At 59.7% G+C, this 23,465-nt stretch overlaps 1 protein-coding gene across 1 annotated transcript; it reads right to left on the minus strand.

Annotated features, from left to right (window-relative positions):
- Positions 1-403: 403 nt before the first annotated feature.
- PADI6 (peptidyl arginine deiminase 6) lies at positions 404-22,195 on the minus strand. Its single transcript, XM_047084909.1, has 16 exons — positions 22,027-22,195; positions 21,191-21,374; positions 19,318-19,390; positions 16,680-16,747; positions 16,104-16,218; positions 14,692-14,817; positions 10,314-10,492; positions 9,949-10,052; positions 6,645-6,756; positions 5,442-5,549; positions 5,073-5,227; positions 4,285-4,441; positions 4,049-4,172; positions 2,931-3,001; positions 1,698-1,859; positions 404-855 (listed from the first exon to the last, which is right to left on the minus strand). Exons 1-16 carry the CDS (start codon positions 22,116-22,118, stop codon positions 610-612), a joined length of 2,076 nt encoding a protein of 691 aa, XP_046940865.1. The 5' UTR covers positions 22,119-22,195; the 3' UTR covers positions 404-609.
- Positions 22,196-23,465: the final 1,270 nt, after the last annotated feature.

A 23,465-nucleotide genomic window follows, 5' to 3' on the forward strand; every position in this document is an offset into this window, starting at 1 on the left:
AGCGTAGGCATTTTCTGCCTCCCGGACACTTCAGGCGTCATGAGAGGTCCCCCAGGCCTGCTCCTGCTGTAGCCTGTCCCTCAGGCCCCAGCGATCCCCGCTGAAGCCAGCTGCCCACAAGGCCCAATCCCTCCCCACACCCCACAGCTCCCCCTGCCAGACCTCCCCGAGCCAAGAGACGCTCACGGCTCAAGCAGGTAGATGAGCTGGTCTGAGAAAACTCCCAATAGTTTGCGTCCGGCCCTGGCCCACTGCAAAGACAGGGATGGGGGAGAAGAGGCGGGGAGGAGGGAGAGGGCAGCCTTGTCCCTGCCCCCCCCCCCCGCCCCCCAGGTGGGAGAGCCTGCCCCAGGAGTCCCTTCGCTGTTACCCCTTCCTCAAAACAAGGCAGCTGCTGCCAGAATGCATTCAGAACAGCTCGAACTTTAATGGGTTCTCAGCTAAAGACCGTTTTCTGAGGGCTTCAGGCTAGCAGTGTTGGCCATCGCTCTGGATACTGAGGGACAGGGTGAACAGGTAAGGAAGGGGTGCAGTACCTCCCAAAGAGGCAGGGGATCCTAACGCTGGTGAACGGTAATGGCCTGTTCCTGCTGGGGCAGGGCTGGCATGCTAGGCCTGGGGCTCCGGTACCATTCTCCACCATTTGAAGGCAAAGGGCACCCGGCGGATGTTGGCACAGGCACAGAAGTCCCCGACTTCAGTCAGGTAGCAGTCAAAGTCCTCAATGAAGGTGCACTTGAAGCCCAGGGGCTCTAGCAACCGGCAGATCTTTTTTTCCAGGCAGCAGGTACCCTTGATCTGGGGCCCAAAAGGCTTGGGGATGCCCAGATTTTTGCCCATCACCATCATCTGCAGCTGTCAGGATGGACAAGGCCTGGGTAGGGTGTCAGAGCCATGGAAGAAAGCCGCCCCCCCCCCCCCCATGCAGGGGGACACGCAGCTGCCTCTGTGGTCAGGGCTAGACCTCCAGCAGCCCACACAGGGCACCTTGCTGTAGGCGCTGCCCCCTGCAGACATCACCAATCACCCTCCGCAAAATCCAACTCCCCTTTGCCTAACCCTCCTACGGCCCAGCCATGTTTCGGCGAAACCGAAATCCTGGCTAGCCAAGGCCTGCCTCTGCAGACCTCCCCGGTTCCCTCCTCTGCTGTATTTCTCTTACACCGGGCGTGAGGTCTCCTTCACACCGTAGTCTTGGTGCCTCTCCTGGAATGCCCTCCCCGACCAGCTCTGGCGGTTGACTTCTGTCCACTTCTCATTTCCTCAATCGCAGCCTCTTTTCCCCAAAGGCACTCCCCCCACCTTCACCCCTGCCTGCTCCCAGGAGCCTGTGTCATGCCCAGAGGGCCACACTGGTGTGAAATTAAAAGCTACCCGTGTGTGGCTGATGAATGCAGGGCCCGTGTCCCTGAGACTTGAGGGGGGGGGGGGGGACACAACTCCCTTCTTCCAAGTTTGGGGATGAGCCCAGGGCCTGGCCTATAGTCCCTGCTTAGCCAGTCGCCCGGTCTGGGACCTGCGCACGTCAGGGGCGTTCCCTACCTGAGGAGGGAGAGAGAGGAGCTCCCACCTCCCTCCCTCTCAGGCGCCACTGTCTGCCGTGCCCGTGCCTCTGGTCCAGCACCACATACGTCAGGAGACCAGCCAGAGCGAGCGGAACGGTCCCCCCTCCCCAGCCCACCCCTGACGCTCCTCACCAGGTCAGGGAAGTAGGGCCTCGCGAAGAACTTCCCCGTCTGCTGGTCGGAGGGGACGTTCGTCAGCTGCTCCAGGCAGAAGAGCTGTGGGATGTCGATGATGTCCCTCTCGGCCAGGCCCAGCTCCTTCTTCACGATGTCACGGTTCAGGTTAATGCACTTCTGCGGGTCGGCAGAGGGCAGTTCGTGGGGAATTGAGGAGCCCGGGGTATTGGCCTGACTGCCGCCATCTTGTCTTCATCGCTCACCCTGTGCTGGGAGCCTTTCGTGGCCTGGCCGCCCTCTGATAACCGTGCACACGGTTCCCTTTCTGAGGGGCGGTGGGGCTCAGAGGAAAGGCCAGGATCCCACAGCTGGGCTGGGCTGGGCTGGGCTGGGCTGGGCGGGACAGCCACTGGTCCTAATTCTGTACCATGAAGGCCAAAGGGCCCACGGTCCTGGCCAGAGCGGAGGCTCCAGGCAAGGTCAGGCGAAGAGGAAGTCCTGCCTTGGCAGGAACCCTGCTTCTTCCTTAAGGGATGTGAGCAGTTGCGCTGCCCCTGTCCTTGGGGGCACTTCCTCTCTCTGACCACCTGTTTCCCAGGTCTAGGCATAGGGTTCGTGACCTCCACCCCCAGGATAGGAGTCCCCAGGGCTGAGATGCGGTTCCCACCCTGCCGTACCAAGAGGCCTTCCCTGTTTAGCAAAGGTCGGCCCCCGTCGCATGGAGGCTCAGAATACCCCCCCCCCCACTAGGAGCCGTGAGGAGCCTGTGACCTTGGGCAAGCCCGCGGCCTCCCCCAGGCCTCTGCTTCCCCCCCAGACAGTTGGATGATCTCTTCTGGGAAACTCTTCTCCCCACAGCCAAGGGTTCACACCTTGAGACCCGAGGTGCTGAGTGACCCAGAACAGCGCTCACGGGCCACTTGAAGCATGGAGATGGCCCTCAGTCCAAATCTCTTGAATTTGGAGCTAAGTTCTTAGGGGATTCGGGGATGGGGTCTCCTTCATTTTCTGGTCAGACACGGGGCAACTTGAGTGGCAGAGAGGACAGGCCGTGGGATCAAATCCAGTCCCCCAACTCATGGCTTAGGTTTGCACCGGGCCTCTTACGCCTCGCTCTCCTCAGTTGCTCGGTGATCTCCAGGATCATAGTGTCTTTCTTGATGCTTGGGCTATAGTAGCTGCTCAGTTAGGACCTGGTCTACCTCCCCCCGCTTTTTGGAGAGGGGCCTTCACACCCTTGGCCCGTACCTCCACATATTCGTTCTGCTTTCTCATGTTTTCATCAGCTAGAAGTTGATGGATGGTATTGGCCTCCCTCCCTGTAGGAAAAAGGAGCGGGTGGGCAGGCTGCAGGCCAGGGAACGATGCCTTCAGGGACAGGCCGACCCCCCAGGCCCAGCTAACTGGGTATATCGTTGCCCCGGGGACCATGACAGATGGCCTGGCCAGTCTCCGAAGACCAATCTAAGGCCACATGTCCCATCTGGGGACTGACATCAGGTCCACGGAAGCCCAGGGAGGGCTTTCACTGCCACCAGCCCCTCGGGCCCTGGGGAGGCAGCCGGAGCAGGTGAGCAGGTGACTTGAGCCCCCACTCACCCCTTACCCGGGCAGCTCCATGCATCACTTGGCCTGAACAACCCATGACCTTGACTCTGCTCCCCCACGGCTTTGTCTTTAGGAAAGGGATGCCCAGTTCCAGTCCCCAGCTGAGGGAACACAATCACATTGGTGTGTGATTCGTGGTTCACACTTCCTGGATGTCACCTTCTAGAAGTGCTTCTAGGACCGTGTGATTCCTGGGCCCCACCCCAAAGGTTGATTCACCAGATCTGGGCAGGGGAGGGCGGAGCTGAAATTCTGCATTTCTAGAACGAGTTCCCCCCGTGACAGTGAAGCTGCACTTAGGGTAGCAAAGGTCTAGAGAACCTCCCAGCAACCCCCTCTCTGGGTTCCCTCAGCATTTAGAACAGAAATGCTGTGCACCAGTGACGCTATCTCTGTCCACTGAGGTTTTCCACGGGGGTGACCAGGGGACCCCGAACTCCCAACGCCCAGGCACCTAACTCCACATTCCCTGAATGGATCCTGACAGGAGCGTTGGTAGCGCCTGGTTTTGCCTCCCCCCCCGTCCCCCAGAGCCCTCTTTGCATATACTCCAGCCACCCCTCGGCCACCTTAGGACTTCTGCCTGCCTGGTCTGTATGCCCCGAGACAGAACCAGATGTCCCGTGGTACAGGTTAGGCTTTGACGCTTTCCTGAGGCTCTTTCAAGCAGGAGGAACAGAGGAAAACCGGCCCTCTGGGAAGGACCCCTGGGAGAGAAGGAGCTGGCCTCTGCCCCAGGGCCAAGGGGCTCTCCTTACCGTTGGAGAGGAGCTGATCCTCTCTGACCTCCTCAAACAGAGTCACGTCTCCATAGCCCTCTCTCTGTTTCTCCTCAAACAGCCTATAGCAGGAGCTGGGGCTGGCCAGGAGCAGCCGGAAGCCCTGGGAAGAGAACTAGGGTCAGATGCGAGCTAGCTTCCTCTCCAGAAGCTTCCAAGGGGCTTTAAAAGGTGGGAGGCCCCCCTGTCCACCCCTACCCCCACCCCCACCAGACCTTTTCACCCTCACTCTTGTCCTGTGTGGGGATAAAGCACATGAACTCGTCTATGTGGCCGACCATCAGCCAATCCGAGAAGAGCTCCACCGGGGCCTGGACTCGTTGGGCGTAGAGGAAGTCCCGGAGGGCCTTACTCATGTCTCGGCCCTCCTTGCTGAGGGGAAGACGGAAGGAACGGCCCCTGAGCCAACCTGGTGTGGTTTAGGCCACCACCTACTCCCCTTGGGCTATGGTAGTTGCTCAGTTAGGACCTGGTCTACATCCCCCCCCACCCCACTTTTGGGAGAGGGGCCTTCACACCCTTGGCCCATGCCTCTACGTGGTCATTCTGCTTTCTCAGGTTCTCATCAGCCATCAGGCTCCCCTTCTGCTAACCGGCTGCTCTAACCATTGGGCTCAAGTGACCGGTCCATAAACAATGGGCTAAGAATCTCTTACTCCGGCCCAACTCAGGACCGACACCAGAGGATTCAAGCTCGAGAAATTCTGACCCCTGGGACACAAGCATCTCCTGGATGTCGATTAACGGCCACCAAGAAGTCCATACATCTTGTGGGAGGAAGCTCCTAGAGGTCACTAGGCCAACCAAATTCAGCATCCTGCTAATTTAAACCCTGAAATCAAAAGGATGAAGTTTGTCTGCTTTTTCTACCCGGGGTCTCCTAGGACAACCAAAGGCTCAAAAATCCTTTCTGGGCAGTGTTAAGAATGTCCCCGAGCAGATGATCTGCCGAGTCGTGTGGAAGTTCCCTTCCAAGAGGCCACCACCTGGCCTCGTGCCTCACCTGGGGTAAAAGCAGCCGCCAATGAGGATCCTGCCTAGGGGGTATTCTTTCCCTCCCACCTTGACCGGTGGGGACACCATCAGGTTCCCAATGGAATCCATGCTGGCCACCCTGTGGTCCTGGGTGCACTGGATCACGTAACCGACCCCTGGGCTCTGGAAGGAGACCCAGTGGGGCAGGGGTGTTAGGAAGGACGGGCTTTAGGCCCCAGTCTTACCCCTAATCCAGACTTTCGGGTAGATTCCCACCTCCCCGCCCCTTCCCCAGGAGGCCACTTGGGACCTCCCCCTCGGCACCCCATCACTTCCCGGCAGCCGCCAGGTCCGACATGTTGGACCGAGTTCAGATCAGCCAAACCGAGCCCCACACCAGTGAGTATTTCATGGGGAAATCTTCCAGCGTGAGGGCCCGAGGGGTGTCGAGGACAAAGGAGAGCGTCTTGTGGGGAGCCTGGGTGTAACAGAAGGCCATCTCGTCCTGGAGGAGACGGGAAAAGGAGTTGAGTTCTCCCTGCTCCCTCGGCCAGTTTTCCTGCCTGTGTTATTGGCCCGCCAGTCACAATGCTTCCCGCACCCAGGCCACCTCTAAGAAGGGGCACAACGGGAATCCCTTCCACCCACTCCCGCTTGGCCCTCGACACCCAGCTCAGGCATCCCCTTCTCTGGGGCTGGCCCAGACCCGTTCTCCTACTCGTCACGTTTAAAGCCAGAGTCACCTCAGATCCCTCCTCCCACCTTCCGCACCCCGTCCACGAACAAGCCTCGTTTCACGTCGTGGGGACGGGGCGGGGCGGGGGGGGGGAGCTCCTATCTGGCACCGGTCAGGGGAAACCGCCACGTTCTCATCCCCAAGTTACTGCAGTTGCCCTACAGCCAGTTCTCTTTGATTCTTGCCCCTTCCTAAGACCAGTTCTGTATTTCTCAGCCAGAAGGGACTTTTCAAAACCTAAATCAGAACACTTCACTCTCGATGCCCTCCCATCTCATTGTGAACTTGTTTCTACCCCTTAACCTTGGCTTTAAAAAAAGGTCCCTAATATGGGATCTGGCTCTTCCCTACCTCGGACCTTGTCGCTTTGATCCAGCCCCCACCCCCGCCACCCCAGCCCTTCTGTTCTCCAAACCCTCCAAGTACGTGTCCATGTTCGGACCTTCACATCAGCTGTGCCTCTGCCCAAAGAGCCCTGATGTCTAATCTAGCACCTACCCCCAATCTTTGTCTGGCCAGCTCAGTTTCCTGAATTTGAAGATTTTCCCGACTGTCTAGAGACTCCCTATGGCATCATCTTCACAAGACTCAGAGAGTCCTGTGTCCTTGCTAGAGCCGGGCACGATCTGGCCCATTCTGCTTTATCTCCAGCACTCGGATCGATGCCCAGCCTAGGGTCATCACTCAGCTGCTCGTGGGGAGCAGAGCGCCGGACCTCGGGGTCCTGCCAGGTCGAGCTGGACGCTGAAACGGGGAGCCCTGCTCTAACCGCCAACATGTGAACGTGCCAGACCCGTTAGCACCTGGGTGTTCTGTGGTCTCGAACGGGAAGAGAGTGGGTTGTCCCGGGGGGGCGGGGTTTACCTGGAGCCACCTGCCCAGGCGATTGGGGTCCTCGTAGACAGATGCCACTTGGCTGTTACTCTTCTCGCTCAGCTCCATCACTGTGTTCACAAAACCTTGGACCTGCAGCTCTCTGCCACGGGAGAGAAGCCAACCCTGGGGGAAGCCTTCAAGACTCCGGTCACGTCACGGCCTCGCTGCCCCAGGGCCGGGGGTGGGGCACCTCTTTCTGGTCAGGAGAGAGGACGCCTCCGGCCACAAGGTGAGCAGAGCGGCCCTCTCCTGCCTCCTGGAGCACCAGCCGGTGCTTACAGCGCGTCTCGCTTAGCAGCACTCGGCGCATGGCGGAGTCGGGTCAGGAACTGCCAGTGTTGGTCCCTGCTCTGGTTCCCTAGGACCCTGCTTTGTCCCTGCCCTGCAGTCACACCCCGCGCGTGCCTTCGACCCCTGCCCCAGGCTCTCTCACCTCAGTCTACCCAGAGGAGGCTGGATTTTTCTCCCGAGAAGCCAAGCAGCTCAGCGCCCCCTTGGGAGGGCCAACGAGGTGGTCACATTTGTATGGCGGGTGGGGGTGGGGGTGGGGGTTGACCCTGGGGTCTTAGCGCTGTCGTGCACAGCAGCAGGCTTACGGGACCATGATGTTCCTCGTTGGAGATGCCCAGTGACGTCTGAGGCACACATTAAGACCGTGCATTTTACAGACAGATCCTCAGGAGTTGAACGCCAGCAAGGTCATACTGTTGGAACTGGACCAGAGTCTCAATTCTGACACTTCCCAAGCCCAAGACTTGCTTTGTTCTTCCATGCTCCCCAAGAACCGATTTCTTAGGTCAACACAGACAAGGCTGCAGGGAGCTCAGAAACCCGACGGGCGCCCCTGGCAAGGCCCGGAACAGTCTGCGGATGCGTGCTGGGGGAAGGAGGGGTAATCGCAGGCCGGCGGCTAAGCTGGATCAAGCTGTGCCTGCATACCTCCTCTGTGGGAGAGTCCTAGGAGACCAGGCTTTCAGCAGATGCCTCTTATGTAGTGAACGTCAATCTCCAAAGACAAAGTAGAAGGATCTGGGGTCTGGAGTCTGGGGATCTGTCGTCAGCAAAATCCCTTAAGCTCTTCCTTTTTTATTCTGAAGGGCATTCCTCTGGAGAGCCCTACTCCGTGGAAGCACCCCCACCCCCACAGAAGGGCTATCTGCTATCCCCCCCTGGGCGCAGAGGAGGTAGAGATCCCCCTCGCCATGAGGTATCGCACTGGGGCACATGTACCACCTCCAAGATCTCACTCCGGCATCCGCCAGGTTTTGCCGCCTCCATTTCCGGCTCACCCTCGCCGGGACCTCTGGTCCTCAGCTGCTGTCTGAGGTTCTTGACCTTTCTCCTCGGTTGGCTTGGAGTCTAGGATCGTCGTCATTAAACCCTCGCCCCTGTGCTTGGGGCTGACTCACGCAGCCGAACCCCACCCCCCACCCCCACCCCCCCCCCCCCCAGGTAGCCCAGTTCCGTATTTCTTCTTCCCTGGAACTCCAGTCACTGAAGACAGCTGGAGCAAAGCCCCTGGCGACAACCTAACCTGGTCCTTAGCACCGGACGGCCGTCCTAGGACATCCCCAGTCCCTTTGCTCTGTTCTCCCTCCTGGAGCTGCGGGCGAGCGGTCCTTGTACCAGACCTGTGGACACGTCCTGCCGGCTTGGTTCCTGGAGCTGCTCCTGGTAGATTCTTCTCTGTTGGATCGTTCCATCCGTATTGTTCTTGCTTTCCCACCTTAAAAGAAATGGCCTTCCCTTGCCCCTCCCCCCACCCCCCACCCCCCTTCTTGCTTTCCCCGTTCAGACCATTTCCTTCGAGTTTTGCTAAGTCCTCCCTCCCCGGTGTCCTTCAGTCCTTCCGCACCCATCGTTCAGGGTTTCTTGCTGCACAGCAGGTGCCCTGCCTCTTGCCAAACCCGATGGCGTCTCCTCTCTTCCTCTTGGGGTTTCACCCGGTATCCCCGCCTCCCTTAACGCCTGGGTCTCCACCCTCCTGGCTTTTAATCGAGCTTCTCTTCCTTCGCGGTTGCCTTTGCTAGATTCTTGTCCAGAGCGAAGTGTTCGATCCCTCCAGAGCTCACTGCTCAGCCAGCTCTCCTGTGCGCACTTGCTCCTCAGCTGGGCGTGGCCAGGCCCGTGGCCTTGAACATCCTCCACCTGCCAGGCCCGCCCGGACTGGTCTCGAGCTTCCAAGACGGTCCCTTGAGCTCCAGAAGCTTAGAAACCCAACAGATGCCTCCAGGTTCAAGTCACCAGAACCAAAGCACCCATTCCACCCCATGTCACAGCAAGGACGCCACCATTCACCTTACTGCAGACCCCAAACTCAGGGCACAGTCTCCTTTCTCTGTAGCCTGTGCATCAGCTAACCTGGTCGGGGCAGGGATGCGGTGGGGTGGGGTGGTCTACCTTCAGTACACCCCTGAGTCAACTGCTGTGATCCCACCCGCTGGCCTGAGCCACTGCTGTGTCCTATGTCCGGCCTGTGCCATTGCAGTGGCTGTACTCGTCCCTGCCTTCTGCTGGGACCCCTGGTTTTCCATATGGCCGGAGCGATTGTACACACAGGACCGTTGATGGTTTCCCATCCGTTTTACCAGCCGGGGTCCTTGGCCCCCTTCTCCCTGTCCCGGCTTCCCCGTGGTCAGGCGCGGCCTTCTGCAGGCCAATGAGCACACGAGAAGCGGGTCAGGAGACTTCCAGGCCTCAGCAGCGACAAGTGACAGCTTTGCCTGGGCTTTGTCTCTTCTGCTTTCCTAGAGGATGGAGCTCGGAAGTGCCCGGCAGGCAGGGGAAGGTGTCACCGCAAGACTGAATGGAGCTGGCGCCCCTGAGAAACCGCGAGAACGATGTTGCCCTCCTACCCGTGGGCATCCAGGTGGGAGAAAGTGGACTTTAAACCACCGCATTTGGGGTCTGTCACAGCCCATGAGTTCCTGCTGCCGTGGCCGGGTCCTCTCCTACCTGCTCTCTCCCGGCCCTCCAGGTCCCCTGGCTGTCCCCGGAGCACACGCCTGTCCTTACCTCTCTACGTCCTTCACCCTGCTTGCCAACCCAGGACACCACCTGAAGTCGTGCCGCTGTCTCCCCAGGACGGGGGAGGGACTGTCACATCCAATGCTCTAGCATCATGCGCATTTAAACGGGACTTTTGGTAGGACCGTCCTGGGGAGAGGACTGGACAGTTCAGGCAGAAGGATCTCACTTGGCCGGGGAGAAGTCTCTAGTCCGTTTTACCCCCGTCACCACGCAGACACAGATTACGGAAAGGACAGGACACAGGCACCCAAGGGCCTCTTACCTGCACAGGTAGACCTCTAGAGGCATCTGCGTGCTGGGAATGAAGACGCAAGGGGCCACCCGGAATACCACGGTGTCTTTGTATACCAGGGTCTCTGGAATGGACTGAAACATCAGACACGGTCCCGTCAGTGACCTTGTTCGGAATCCACTCTCCCCCAGCACCGCTGCAGGCCGCCCGCCGCCCAGCTCAACCCGCCTCCGGCCCTCGCCCGTCCCCCGCTGCTTTCTCCCGAAGGCGGCAGGAAACCCGTGCTCTCCCTTGCCGAGCCTGGCCTTCCCCTGTCCCTGCCCACCTTGAGGGAGGTCTACCTTCCCCCATAGTCCCCGGTGCGGGGGCTGCTGGTCTACACCGGGGGGACGTACCGGGTCTGGAGATTCTTGCACCAGGGAGACGGAGTAGGAAATCAGGCCCGAGAAGTCGGCAGACGGGAATTCCGCAGCTTCGACGTAGAAGGTTTCCTTCAGGTGGTTCTCGAGGGGGGCAAAGGTGTAGGTGTGCTGGCCAGGCCCCAGCAGTACCTCAAAGGTGCTCGAGCTGTCTTCTGAGGAGGAGAGAAGGGACAGGCCAGCTGCTGACTTAGCCTAGTGCCGGTCTCCACATCCGACGGTCAGGGTACCGGCTCGTTCCTCTGGTCGGAGGGACAAGGTGCTCCCAGCCCCAGGAGAACGGGAGGCGAGCCGGCTTTTCTGTGCCTGCAGTTCAGGAGGTCGCAAACGAGCATTTGTTCGCGAACAAGGGCCCCCCAGACGCTGCTCTCAAAGCCCTGTCACACCTCGAGGGCTGGGGCTCAGAGGAGGACGGCTGTCTTCAAGGCGCTCGGTCCAGGGTAAAGGCTCACGGGAGGTGGTTCTCCCCTTTGACCCCCTTCGGGGAAGATATCCTAAAAAAGCCTTAAAGGGGCAAAGGTGAGCCTGGCAGCCTCGTCTGCAAAGTCGGACGCTGCTTAAGTGAGCGCTAGGAAGGTGTCCGTGAGAACGGCCTGTTGGCTGGCCTCTGAGGGTTTCCTGAGAAGCCAAGGAAAGTTCCCATCAGCTGTGTGGAGCCCACCTCCTCCCGGCTTCTCAGGTTGTGAAACAAAAAGCCACGCACGGAAGAGAGAGAGAGAGAAGTTGACCGCACCCTGTGGTTGTCTCTGGTTAATTCGATCCCCGATCTGTACGGCAGGTGCCGGCTGCCTTGGCCTCCGGTTCCAACGTGCCAGCAGAGGGCCGCTGTGGCCACTGCCATCCCCCGGGGCACAGGCACGGCTCCGGCTCACTGGCCTCTCGCTCTGGGTCACGGCACTGCCGTGGCCTGTGTAGGGGCCGTGCTCCTCCAGACGCGGCCCAGCTACTGGTAGGTCTGCAAGAAAACCTTACGGGCACTGACCGCAGCCGCCGGCCCCGGGTGCTCCGGCTTCTCCTGCCGCCGGCCACTTACGGGCTGTGCCGGCCAGACAGCTCGGCTGGGAACGCTCCCGGGGACCCCTGCCTCTCTGGTCCGCCCGAAGGCTCCTTCGCTGGCCCGGAGCCAGGCCTGGAGGCGGCCAGCCTAGACAGGGTGGGAGGGAGCCCCGAAGCTGCCCAGCACAGCCCTTTTGACTGCATGCAGAGGTTCACAGCTGGTGCGCTCGAGCCCCACGGGGTTCCCAACCGCACACACCGGATTGTTCCGGCCACCACGTGGCACCCGACAACCGCCTCTGCGGGCCCGGCACCTCCCGCTGCACCAGGGCCCTGGGCTCCCCATGGCCGCTGCACCCAAAGGGGACTCCCCACGGAGTGCTGGAGCGAGAGGGTCCACCCTAGGTGCCCGTGGACGCCCACGCACCCTCCTACCCTTTGAGGCAGGTGCTGTGACTGCCACCCTCGTGAGCCGGGTGAGGAGGGAGAAAAAGGTGCCTCACGACCCAGACAGGTGCCTTCCTGCCCTGTTCCCACTCCGTTCTCCGCTCCATTACCCTTGACCTCAAGCCACCCCCCCCCCCAGCCCCTGCTTGGCCTCTGGCTGTCTACCCCCAGCAGGCTTCGAGAGCAGGGAGCGAACGCGTCCTTCCAGAGCGAGAGCCCCAGCACGCAGAGTCAACGCTGATCTGAGCTGTGCTTGCTCCGTCTTCCATGTACCACGGGGTCTGTTCTTCGAACCTTCCAGCCCATTTCTTCATCCCGCAAGAATCCTCATCCCGTGGAAGGACACGCTCGCAGACGAGGCCACCGGCTCCTTCCTTTCCACGCCCGACTGCCCCCCTCAGCCTCCTCCGTGGACTATTTTAAGCACAGACTCGTCGCCACCACTATAGTGGCCATTGCCGGTCACACCCTAGACCAGCCCATCCAGCCAGTCTGCTCTCTCCTTTGACCTCACTCGCAAGGAGCCAAGGCTCTGTGCCGCCCCAGATGCCAATCTCCACGCTCACGGCCCGGACATCACCTCCACACAGCTCGTTGGCACCTTCCTGTCTTTTTTAGCTCACCTAGACCCCGACCTCTGCAATCCTTCAACCCAGCCCCCACCCTGCCTACTGCCGATTCCTCTTTTCATCCCCCCACACACACATTCCGGGAACCATGGCTAAACCCACTCCCTTGCACACGCCATCCACTCCCACACCAAGACCTCAACTCTGGTTAAGCCAGATCCATCAAGCTCTCTTGGGGGCGCCTGGGTGACTCTGTCGGTTAAGCATCTGACTCTTGAGTCCTGTGTCTCCCCCTCTCTCTGCCCCTCCCTCTGCTTGCACTCTTCTCGTGCTCAAAAATAAAGAGAAAAATAAAGCTCTCTTGCATCCACGTAGCCAGAGGAGCCACCATGCTGAAAAGACCCCCCCACTGGGAGAGGACCAAACCTCCGAGTCACCCTGGACACTACCCACTAGACACTGGTGTCACCCTCCCGTCCAGGAGGGCTCCCGATTCTCATAGTCTCATCCTTAGACGCGCTCCCTCCCCTCCGCTGGGTCAGTGCTACCCGCACGGCTGTGCCGCGTTCTACTGTCTTCAGACATCCCCCAACCCCAGCCTCCCAGTCACTACCTCCACGAGGTCCCCTTTATGGCAGAGTCCTCGGCCATAGACCCACGGCCTGCCCACTTTGCCGTGGCTCCTGGCCCCACGGCTCTTAGCAGATCGCGAATGACGGCCGTTTTAAATACAGATTTTTTTGTACCATTGATTTGATCAGCGACACCATCAGCCATGATGGATCATGGCCCCCACGCGAGGCTTCCTTCCTTGGTTTCTAGAACTTCAGCTCTGGCTGTTGATTTACTCCAGAAGTTCCTCCTCCGACTCCTTTGCTCTAGCGTATAGAGAGAGAGCCGTGGTTCTCCCATTGGAGCCTGCTGCAGAATCCCCTAAGGGTTTGTGAAAACGCCGCATGCTGGGTACCCCTGCCCGGTAGGTTTTAAACGCATTTTTAAAAAACTGAGCTCCGCTCCCAGGGTGGGGCTCAGACTCGCAACCCCGCAGTCACGAGTCACACGCTCCACTGACTGAGCCAGCCTCGCGCCCGGTTCCCCTGGATTCGTGAATGCTTTAAAAACAAAACAAAACGCCTTCATCTCTCCCCCCGACCTGGGGCTCCAACGCCTGACCACAAGATCGAGGGTCCTATGCTCTACCAACCTGGCCAGCCAGGCGTCCTTCGACAACCAAACAGAAACTTCAGTAAGACCCTGACGGCCTGACACAGGGGATGGAGTCCATCTCCTCGGGCTAGACAGATCACTGCCTCCGTCATCCACACGCGGCGGGCAGCCCCGGGCAGAGCAGTCCTCACGGCCCAAACCAGGCTTACACCCACGGGTCTACGGCTCACTCCCAGCCCACGTGGGGAAGGACCGCGTACAACCGACGGGGGCGGCCTTTCCTGGCCAGTCCCACGCCACTTCCAAGTTCAGCTGCGGTCTACAGAAGAGACGGAGCAGAAGACCGAGCCAGGGCCCCTGCGCGCAGGGGAGGAAGCAGCCGAGACCTGCTCTCCAGAGCCGGACGCCGAGGGATGGACGTGGTACAGAGAGCAGAGCCCTGCCCGGTCGCCCAGCCGAGCGAAACTTGGCTTTAAGAGAAGGAAACACACCGGTACAGGCCTCCAGAAGCAGCGTTAAGCCTCAGCTTGAGGAAGCTGGAGGCATGGAATGCCAAACCGGTGTAGGTAGACCAGAAGACTGGTTTGTTCTAGGAGGTCCTGCTGGAGGTGGACGCGTCCCCTTTCTAAGCGACAGCCTGTGTGCCTTTACCTATAGGACAGGGATGTGCCACCCGCCTTCCAGGCTGCAAGGGCTCCCGCTGGGCGGGGTGGGGCGTGGTGCCTGGGGCGAACATGCTAGCACATGCTACTCTGCTCCTTGGGCTCTGAGTTCTGGAAACTTCATACGGTGGGCTCTTGGAAGAGGAGGGAAGACAGACTCTTCTGGAAGAGGCAGCTGGCAGAAGAGCTAATCTGATCTGAGGACGTGGGGCCAGTACGCATTGCTCCCCTCCAGCTGTGGAAACCCCATGGGTGGGCACTATCGTCACCCCTACTGGGGGAAGGTGGCTTGGGGGCCACGTGGGTGACTCACCCACGTGTACAGACTTAGTCTTCGGAAGTGGCAGCCAGAGAGTCCCCGGGACACACGTGTGGCCACACCAGGCCCCGACCAGCAGCCCTAGGTCCCAGCAGCCCTAGGTCCCAGCAGGCCTGCTGGGAGCGACGTGGCCGCGGCTGCCCCTGGCACGATGGAAACATGGGCGAAGCCAGAGCTGGTACCAGAACACTCACTTTGGGGCCGGTAGACTCTTGCCTTCTCTGCCTCTTCCTTGGAGGTGTGGAGAACCAGCCGGTATTTCTTTAAAGTGCAGCTGGGCCCTTGAACATTCAGGGTCATCTGGGACAGACTCTTGATCTCTGGGCAAAAGACAAGGTAAAAGGTGGAGGGGCCTCTGCAGGCCAGCGCTCCAGAGGTGGAGGGAGGCGCGGTAAGGCCCACGGTTGGGGCTTGTGGATCGGAGCGCTGGGGACCTCGGGGCTCCCGCTCCGGCCCGGCCCGGCCCGGCCCTGCCGTAGGTCTCGGCTACTTGCTCCCCGCGTGGCCACAGGCAACCGGCCAGCCTTGGGGTCCGCTTTGAGATAGGACAGCACTCGCCCCACGCGGTTGGGGGGAGTGCACGGCCCCCGCAAACACCAAGAATAGGGCCTGGCCTGGCACGGCCAGTTCCGTGTGGGTGCCCCTCCAGCCTTGGTGAGAACCAGGGCACCCCTTTATACCACCAAGACCTAGAACGTTGGCCCCGACCTCAGGGGAGGACCAGATCCAAGACTGCTTTCGCCTAAGGCAGAAGGGATCCTGCCCCAGGTCACGAGAGGGTTTTTAGGGAGATGCTCGCATACCCCTCGTGTGTGTTCACTTAGACTCAACTACTTCGTGAAGCCAGCTGTATCATCCCCATTTTACAGATAGGGAGAATGAGACCAGGGAAGCTAACACACTCAAGTCTGTGGCCAGGAAATAGCAGTTTGTTATCCAGTATCAGGACCCACGGGGCCAGGTGGCCTCTTTCTTCCTCGCTACAAACCTCAAGCCTCTGATAAGAGACTTTAGGCGCAGGGCGTCTGGGTGGCTCAGTTAAGCATCCTGATGGGCTCAGGTCACGATCTCCTGGTTCATGAGTTCAAGCCCCGTGTCGGGCTCTACGTGGATATCTCAGGGCCTGGAGCCTGTTACAGATTCTGTGTCTCTCAGTCTCTCTCTCCGCCCCTTCCCTGCTTGTGCCCTCGCTCTCAAGAATAAACATTAAGGGGCGCCTGGGTGGCGCAGTCGGTTAAGCGTCCGACTTCAGCCAGGTCACGATCTCGCGGTCCGTGAGTTCGAGCCCCGCGTCGGGCTCTGGGCTGATGGCTCAGAGCCTGGAGCCTGTTTCCGATTCTGTGTCTGCCTCTCTCTCTGCCCCTCCCCCGTTCATGCTCTGTCTCTCTCTGTCCCAAAAATAAATAAAACGTTGAAAAAAAAAAATTTAAAAAAAAAAAAAGAATAAACATTAAAAGAGACAGACAGACACGGTTTAGGCTCAGAGGGGGACCTCAACCTAGAATCTGCGTTTGCTGAGGGCTGTGGCAATGAAACCCCAGGGAAAGCTGGGTGCCACGAAGCAAAGGTGGCAGGGGTCCCAGGACAGCGAGAGGCCCGTTCTTACCCTCGGGAAAGAACACCTTCGTGGTCTTCTTGTCCATGCTCTGGCCCTTGTCGGTAGGGCTGCAGTTCACAAGCAGGATGGCGCCCCAGCCACTGGGTCCCCAGACCCAGTTTTTCTGCAAATGTGACAGGAATGCTGATTCAGGAGGAAGCCGGGTAAATCCTGCTTCCCAGACATGCCCCCACACATCAGAAGCAGAGCCAAGACTTTCTCCAGGGGGACAGGGACCTCTTTGCCAATGCAAGTGCCTAATAGGAGAGGGTGAGGTCAGGGGAGCGAGTCGAGAGGGAGGGAGGAAGCTGGATGTGGGTCACAGCTCCCTGCCTGGTCTCAGTGCCGGGGGAGCAGGGATACAGGCAAACGAGAGGAGACCCGTCCCGTGCAGAGGGGCCGGTCCCAGGTAACCGCACAACCAGGCTAGGGTGGGGGGCCAGCGTCCCCAGACGTTTTCGTTTTGGGGGCAGAGCTAGAAATGGACGGGACCAGCTCTGACTGTATTGCAGGAACGGGGCTTCAGAGGCGTTAGGAAATCCAGAGAGAGTCTGTGGGCCCACGCCCTTCCCCGGGCAGCCTCACCTTAGCCTGCTTGTCACTGGCCACCTCGACTTGCCCGCTGCGGTAGATGTCCACGTCTAGGGAGACCACTGAAACGAGAGGGAAATTCACCACCACCCCCTAGACCTGCCGGATGGAGCCTCGAGGCAGTAGGTGATCCCAGCGCTGCCCGAAGCTGGGGCTAGGGGTCAGGGATGCCCCACCTCCCGGGCATGCCGCCAGCTTCGAAGAAGAAAGCTCCTCAGAGGCCGGCCGCCTCCCGTGAGCAAGCCTGGAGAGGACCGGTATCTGGGCGTCTCCCCCAACCTCCCGGCAACCCCCAGAACGATTCCACCGTGGTCCTGATGCGATCTCGCACCACTTGGCCTCTACCCAGGTGACGCCTACCTAGAGGGCCCGCTCTCCAGCCTTCTGGAAAGCTCTTGGCACTCTCAGACTTAGGAAAGGCTCCATAGGTGGCGATTCCAAGCCTCTCAGAACTTCAAGATCCAGGCTCTGCCCAAAGATCACCACCGAGGCTCCTCGGACAGTTTCTACGTTCTCCACCTTCTACGCCTCCCACCACACACTGGCCACCGTGTGCCTTTACCCTGGCTGTTTTTATTCATAGCTCCCATCTGATGTGCTAGGTCCCGACCGGAACGTCAGGGCCACGAAAACAGACCACGATGGCCGCATACATTTAGCGATGCTCAGGGACCAGACACTATGAACCTTGTCATCTTCAGTCTTAGAGAAGAGCGTGTGAGCGTGTGCATACACAACTCCCCCCCCTCCCCCCCGGCAAGGGGTGAAGACGGAAGTAAAATGCACATCCTACCCCATGGTAGAAATGCCATAGGAAACAGGGGAGCAGGTGGAGGGATAGGTTTTAGTTTTAGGTCATCCGAGGAGTCTCCCAAATTGAAACGTGAACAGAGGCCTGAAGGAGGCATAAAAGTGATCAGTGTCCATATTTAGGGGAAAGCAATTAGAAGAGGAAGTGCCAAGCGGCAAGGTCAAAAGTCAAGCGGCCAGGGTGCTCTGGGCACCCACAAGACCTGGGTGGCAGGGAGGCCAGCTCTGACCCAGGTACGCAGAAGCAACAGAAGGCTTTGATCCACGGAGACCTTATCAGATAGCCTTCTGGAGACGCACCGCTCTGGGGGCCAGGTCAGGAGTGGACCTGTAGAATGGCAAGGATGAGGCAGGGAACCCACGCAGGGACCCAAGCAAGAAGAGGGTGGCTTGGACCAGCCAACAACATCCAAGTGGCCTGTGGCCGCATTCCAGCCAGCTTTGAGGAAACGGCAGCAAGGTACGGGGATTGACGTGGGCAGAGGGGAGAAGGAAGGGGGACATCCAGGGTTGGGGCCTGACCAGCTAGAAGCACGGACCATGGTCCACAGTGATGGGAAGACCGTCAGCAAGGTAGGCACTGGAGGGAGAGAGAACGAGTTCAGTTGGGGTCCTCCTACTCTGCCATCTTCCCCGGAAGTAGAACCAGTTCCATTTGGGATAGATTAAGTTGGAGACCTTGGTTAGACACTCAGGAAGGAACACTGGGTCAGCAGATACAGGGGTCAAGTTGGTGGGAGATGCCTGGCCGGAAGAGTTTGGGGGGGGACGGGTCCTGACTGCAGAACCACGTGACCCGCTGCCTGAGCCTGAGGCACTCCCACCAGGCTGGGGTGGGCGGCTGGGTGATAAAGGATCCAGCAAACGGGACCCGAGAAGGAACAGCCGGCTGGGTAGGAAGGAAACAGAGGGCAGGGTCCCCGAAAAGGTTTCAAGTAGAAAGTGTCAAAGGGTAACCGGTTGTATTAAGGCTGCTGTCAGGTCAAGGCAGGGGAAGACAGAGCAGACTATTGGGCTTAGTGAAGCAGAGGTCGTTCAGGTCCTTCCTAAGGGCAGTGGGGGGTCGGACTCGACAAAGACAGACAGGGGGTGCAGAGTTAGGGGAGTGGAGCTCGAAGAGGACACAGAATCAGATCTCAGAGAGCACAGGTCAGTTACATCTTGTTCCTTAAGGAGAATAGGCATCACAGCCTGCTCCCATTAAATGAATGGATGGGATGGGCGGGGCTCCTGGGTGGCTCAGTCGGTTAAGCATCCGACTTCAGCTCAGGTCATGACCTTGACGTTCAGGAGTTCGAGTCCCACGTCAGGCTCTGTGCCGACAGCTCAGAGCCTGGAGCCTGCTTTGGATTCTGGGTCTCCCTCTTTCTTTGCCCCTCCCCTGCTGGTGCTCAGTCTCTCCCTCTCTCTCAAAAATAGATATTTAAAAAAAAAGGGGGGGGGGGTAGCATAGCTTGTTCTGGAATGATCCAGAAGAGTGGAGAAAGGGGAGTGGCTTCCTATGGCAGCAAGTTGCTGAAGGAGGGTTCTGAATGAGAGGGGGAAGGATTGAATGTGAGCATTAACCAATCACCAGACCTACCACCAGTGGTACTCGGGGAGGCGGGAGGTGGGAGGCAGGCGCCGGCCACGAGTAGGTATGCAAAACGAGGAAGCCCAGGGAAACTCCCAGGTCTGCTCTCCGAGAACGAGGTCAGCAGTGACTGAGCTCTGAGGGACCGTGCGAACAGGCATGTCGAGTGAACCCCTCCAGGACCCACGGGAGACACCTTGTTGCCGGGAGAGCCCCTCTGCTCCCTGTCTGGGGTGGGAACATACTCACCAATGCCAGTGAGGCAGAGCACAGCCGTGGCCACTGGGACTTCCTCATCAGGCAGATAGTAGGAGACCAGAACCTGTGGAGACAGCAGCCAGAACCCACGGGAGGGGAGGGGACAGGAACAGGACTTCGGCTAAGTACCCAAGTCCAGCCACTCGACTTTGGTCTCCTCTTACAGCTTCTGACATCTGGGAGCTGGGGCAGGGTCACAGTCCCGTCTAAAACCTGCCACGACCCCACCAGGCACTTCCACACGGCGGCCCCACCACACCCCATGCAGGTGGGCTCTACCCCAAGGTCAGAGAGACCAAGGCACTCGGCCCTACATCGCTCCACTAGGAAGGGGCAGCACAAGGTTGAAGTTCCAGGCCGCCTGGCCCCAGAGGTCAAGATTTAGAGGATACTCCCCGTCCTCCCCACTTTCCACCCACATGCCTAGTAGCAGTGGGCCAGCATCCCCCAACCGTCAAACTACTCACTCAAAAGGAAGCAGGACACCCAGGGTGGGGACTGGAATCGGAACTCGGTCTTTCCCACGTCCTGCACCAGACTGTTTCCGGGGGGGCCTTTCTACTTTAGACAAAGACCTGCCCTTTGGCCACCGGCGGCCTGGGCCACAGAGCTTCGTGACAAACCAGAGAACGAACCAGTAGCTGGGGCCCTGCTTTCGTGCCTGTGACCCATCACCTGTTCCCAAATGGAAATTTAGGTCCTCCAAGGTCTAGCGTCTCCCCAGCGGGCCACTCCTGATGGTTCTGGAGGCCGAGCCCCGGGCAGAGAACGCTGCTCAGGTCCTCCGGGCTCAGCCAGGATAGATCGCGGCCCTGAAGGTCACCTGTGAGCCACGCTGCGCTCGAGCCTGCCACCTGCTTCCTAGGGAGTCGCCAGCCCTGGGCACAGAGCACGGAAGCCGGTGTGTACCACCCTTCTGTCATCTGTCAATTACCAGCGGACCACTCCAGCAGGTTCTGCTGGCCGAGCGCCCTAGTCCTGAGCGGGCCTCACCTGTGTTCTCACCCTCACCTCACATTGGAGTCACCTGGAGGGAACTGTGACCCACAGAGGCCAGGGGCTCGCCCCCAGAGGCTGACTTAATTGGCAGGGGGTGTGGTCTGGGTGGGGTTTCCAATCACCCTGCAGTGCCATCAACTGATGTCCCAGACCCACGGCCAGTGCCAAATCCGTGAGGAGCCTGCCCTACAAGGAACTGATCCCCGCCCCCCCCCAACACCACCGGGGCATTAGGGAGACAGCACGCCCAGGAGAAAGAGCACGGTCTTGGGCTCACATTCTAGATCTGCCCCACTCGGGTTCTGTCATGTAGGTCGAGAGCAGTGCTTCTGTGCCTCAGTTTCCTCGTGTGGAAGAGGGGGGGCAGGCCGACCTCTCGAAACGTGATTCAAGATACCCATTACACATTATGCACTTAACACACATTAGCTCTTGCGTTCCACTAAGATCTGCACACCCAGAAGAGCAGCCTTAGAAAGCCCATCTGAGTTTTGCTGCTAGAACCTTTGAGCCGGACTTTAAAAGCAGCTAGCTGGGAAGCTAGCCGGGTGTCTGGTCAGGAGCACACAGGGTGGAGACAGACGTGCTTGAGCTTGAATCCCGGTTCTGCGGGTCACTGGCTTGGGCAGGGTGCTTCCTCACACCCAGTGAGTCTGTTTGCCTGTCTGTATAATGGGGTCACCGAGGGCCCACCTCGCAGGTTTGGCACAGGCATCGAATGTCATGCCGAACACCTGCACGACTCCGGACCCAGGAAACACCAGCTTTCAGGAGGGAGACCCCCGGGAGGGGGGGGGGGTGCTGTGTCAGCTCCCTCCCCTGGGAGATGAGATTCCCCTCCCCCACCTCCCACCCCCAGACTTACCTTGTCACCATCGGGGGCAGAGCTGGGGGAGATCATATTCACCAGGACGTCCATGGGATCAGACAGAGGCCACCGGGTCGTGGCTATCTCCTCCTTGGTCAGTAACGGGGACGTGTTGTGGATGTCAACCAAGACCCCCGGAGAGCCACTGATGGTAAATGACTTGCATTTCTCCGGGGCACACCTGCTGGGCCCGACCAGGAGACAGACTCTAGGGCATAAGAACCTCAGGGGACGGCCCCTCACCCTCTCTCTCCTTAGGGCACTTTTGTGGTCCTCACACAACTTCAGCCCCACTCCCACTGCCCCCCACTGCAAGGACCCCTGTTCTCCCTCCCACGGAGGCTCCAGAAGTTACCAAAGCTGCATCTTATTTATAAACCCATGGAGGGAGGAGCGGCTTAAGCTGGAAGGGATCCCTACAGGGGAAGAAACATGACCTAGTCCTGGGGGTGGTGGGGGGGGGAGGCCACCCCTAAGTCACCCCCCCCAACTAAGGCTCCAGTTTACAGGAGCCCCCCTCACTCAATCCTTATGGCCTCCTGGAGAGCCAGCCCCACCCCTATTTCACGGGCAAGAGGACAGAAGAGGCAAGGTGCTTGTTTCGCTAAGGTCCCACAGCCCACACGGGGCAGACGCAGGAATGGGGTCAGAACCCCGCAGCGTCAGGACCGGGGGGCCCTTCGACACCCACACCTGGCTCCCTGAGATGAGGCAGGACCCGAAGACGCAGGGAAAGGAGGTGACCCCCGACCCCCACGCAGCCTAGGGCCAACCCCAGTGCGGGGCAGGGAGGTGGGGTGGGGGCAGGCACCAGCCTCCCTGCTCAGACCCACCCACTGAGATCCAAGCAGATGTCCACACCCAGCACGCAGAGGGCATGGACGGGGCCGTCCAGGGACAGGTGGACGAGGCTCTGGAAGGACATGCCAAAGGCCTCCAAGGTGGCCGCCCGTTCGACAACCCTCCCTCAGCACAGCGGCCTCAGATAACCCCGGGGTCTCCCCCCACCCCCTGCCCTCCCCTCTTAAGGGCTCAGGGCCTCTCCGGCCCACCCACCCCCCACCCCTGCCTTGTTAAGGCTTCAGCAGCTGCCCAGGTGTGACTGATTTGCTCCACTGGGACTTGCCGATGGGGGGTGGAGGTGGGGTGGGGTCTGAGCCCCGTCGTCACTAATCCATCAGGCAGCCAGTTCCCACAGATCCAGGACATCTGCGGCTGGCTGCTCAGGTCTCTGGCCTTCAGCTGGGAGCAAGGGGGGCGTTGGGAGGCTGGCGTGGGGTGTGGGGGGGGGGTGGGCAGGCTGGCAGCGCGTGGCAACATCACCCGGCTCTGGGGCCTCTCGGGCGTGCGTGTGTCCTGGCAAACGAGGAGCAGAGCCCGGCCAAGCGCTGGACCAGCGTTTCCCAGGCCACACGCTGGTTGCAAAAATGATCGGGAGGCTCGTTAATGTTCTAGATGCCTGGGCTCGGCAGGTCTGGGGTGCGGCCCATCCCCAGGTGGTGAGGGGGCGGCGGCGGCAGGGTGGGGGGCGGCGCTCCTTGTCCACAGCGGTGTCAGCCGCTCCCGGAGGGAACACAGCGAGGGCCCGGATGGCACGCGCGAGTGGAGGGGCCCCTGCGGAGCCCAGGTCGCCAGCCGCTCTTCGTCTTCCCTGAGCTCACTGGGCAAAGAGCTCCTCCCCCGGCCCAAGGGACTCACCAGCTGACTTGAAAGCTGTGTGTTCGTTCCACATTTGACGTTTCATGTTACGGGTTATTTTTTTTTTTTTTTTAACATTTATTTTTGAGACAGAGAGAGACAGAGCATGAACGGGGGAGGGTCAGAGAGAGGGAGACACAGAATCTGAAACAGGCTCCGGGCTCTGAGCTGTCGGCACAGAGCCCGACGCGGGGCTCGAACTCACGGACTGCGAGATCGTGACCTGAGCCGAAGTCGGCTGCTTAACCGACTGAGCCACCCAGGTGCCCCTGTTACGGGTTATTCTTAAACAGCTACCTCGTTCACATGGGCCCGAGTTCAAAGAGGCTTGCAACAGAGGGTGCCTCCTGCACAGGACCAAGCACACACGTGTCCGTATCCTCCCCCCACTCTTATTTTTATGTAAACGGCAGTGGGTGCTCCGCAGGGTCCGTATCCCGCTGTTTGCACTGGATGTTGTAACTCGGAGGGAAGCACTTCCTAGCAGCACGTGAAAAGCATCCTTACCCTTGCTCGTGGCTCCGTAGCACTCCGAGCAGGGCCACACCGTTCTCTGCAGACGTATTTGGGTTCG

Source organism: Lynx rufus, unplaced genomic scaffold, assembly GCF_022079265.1.
Source record: "Lynx rufus isolate CCGP_SWC_20201006 ecotype Redwood Valley unplaced genomic scaffold, mLynRuf1.p SCAF_2, whole genome shotgun sequence".
Taxonomy (NCBI): domain Eukaryota; kingdom Metazoa; phylum Chordata; class Mammalia; order Carnivora; family Felidae; genus Lynx; species Lynx rufus.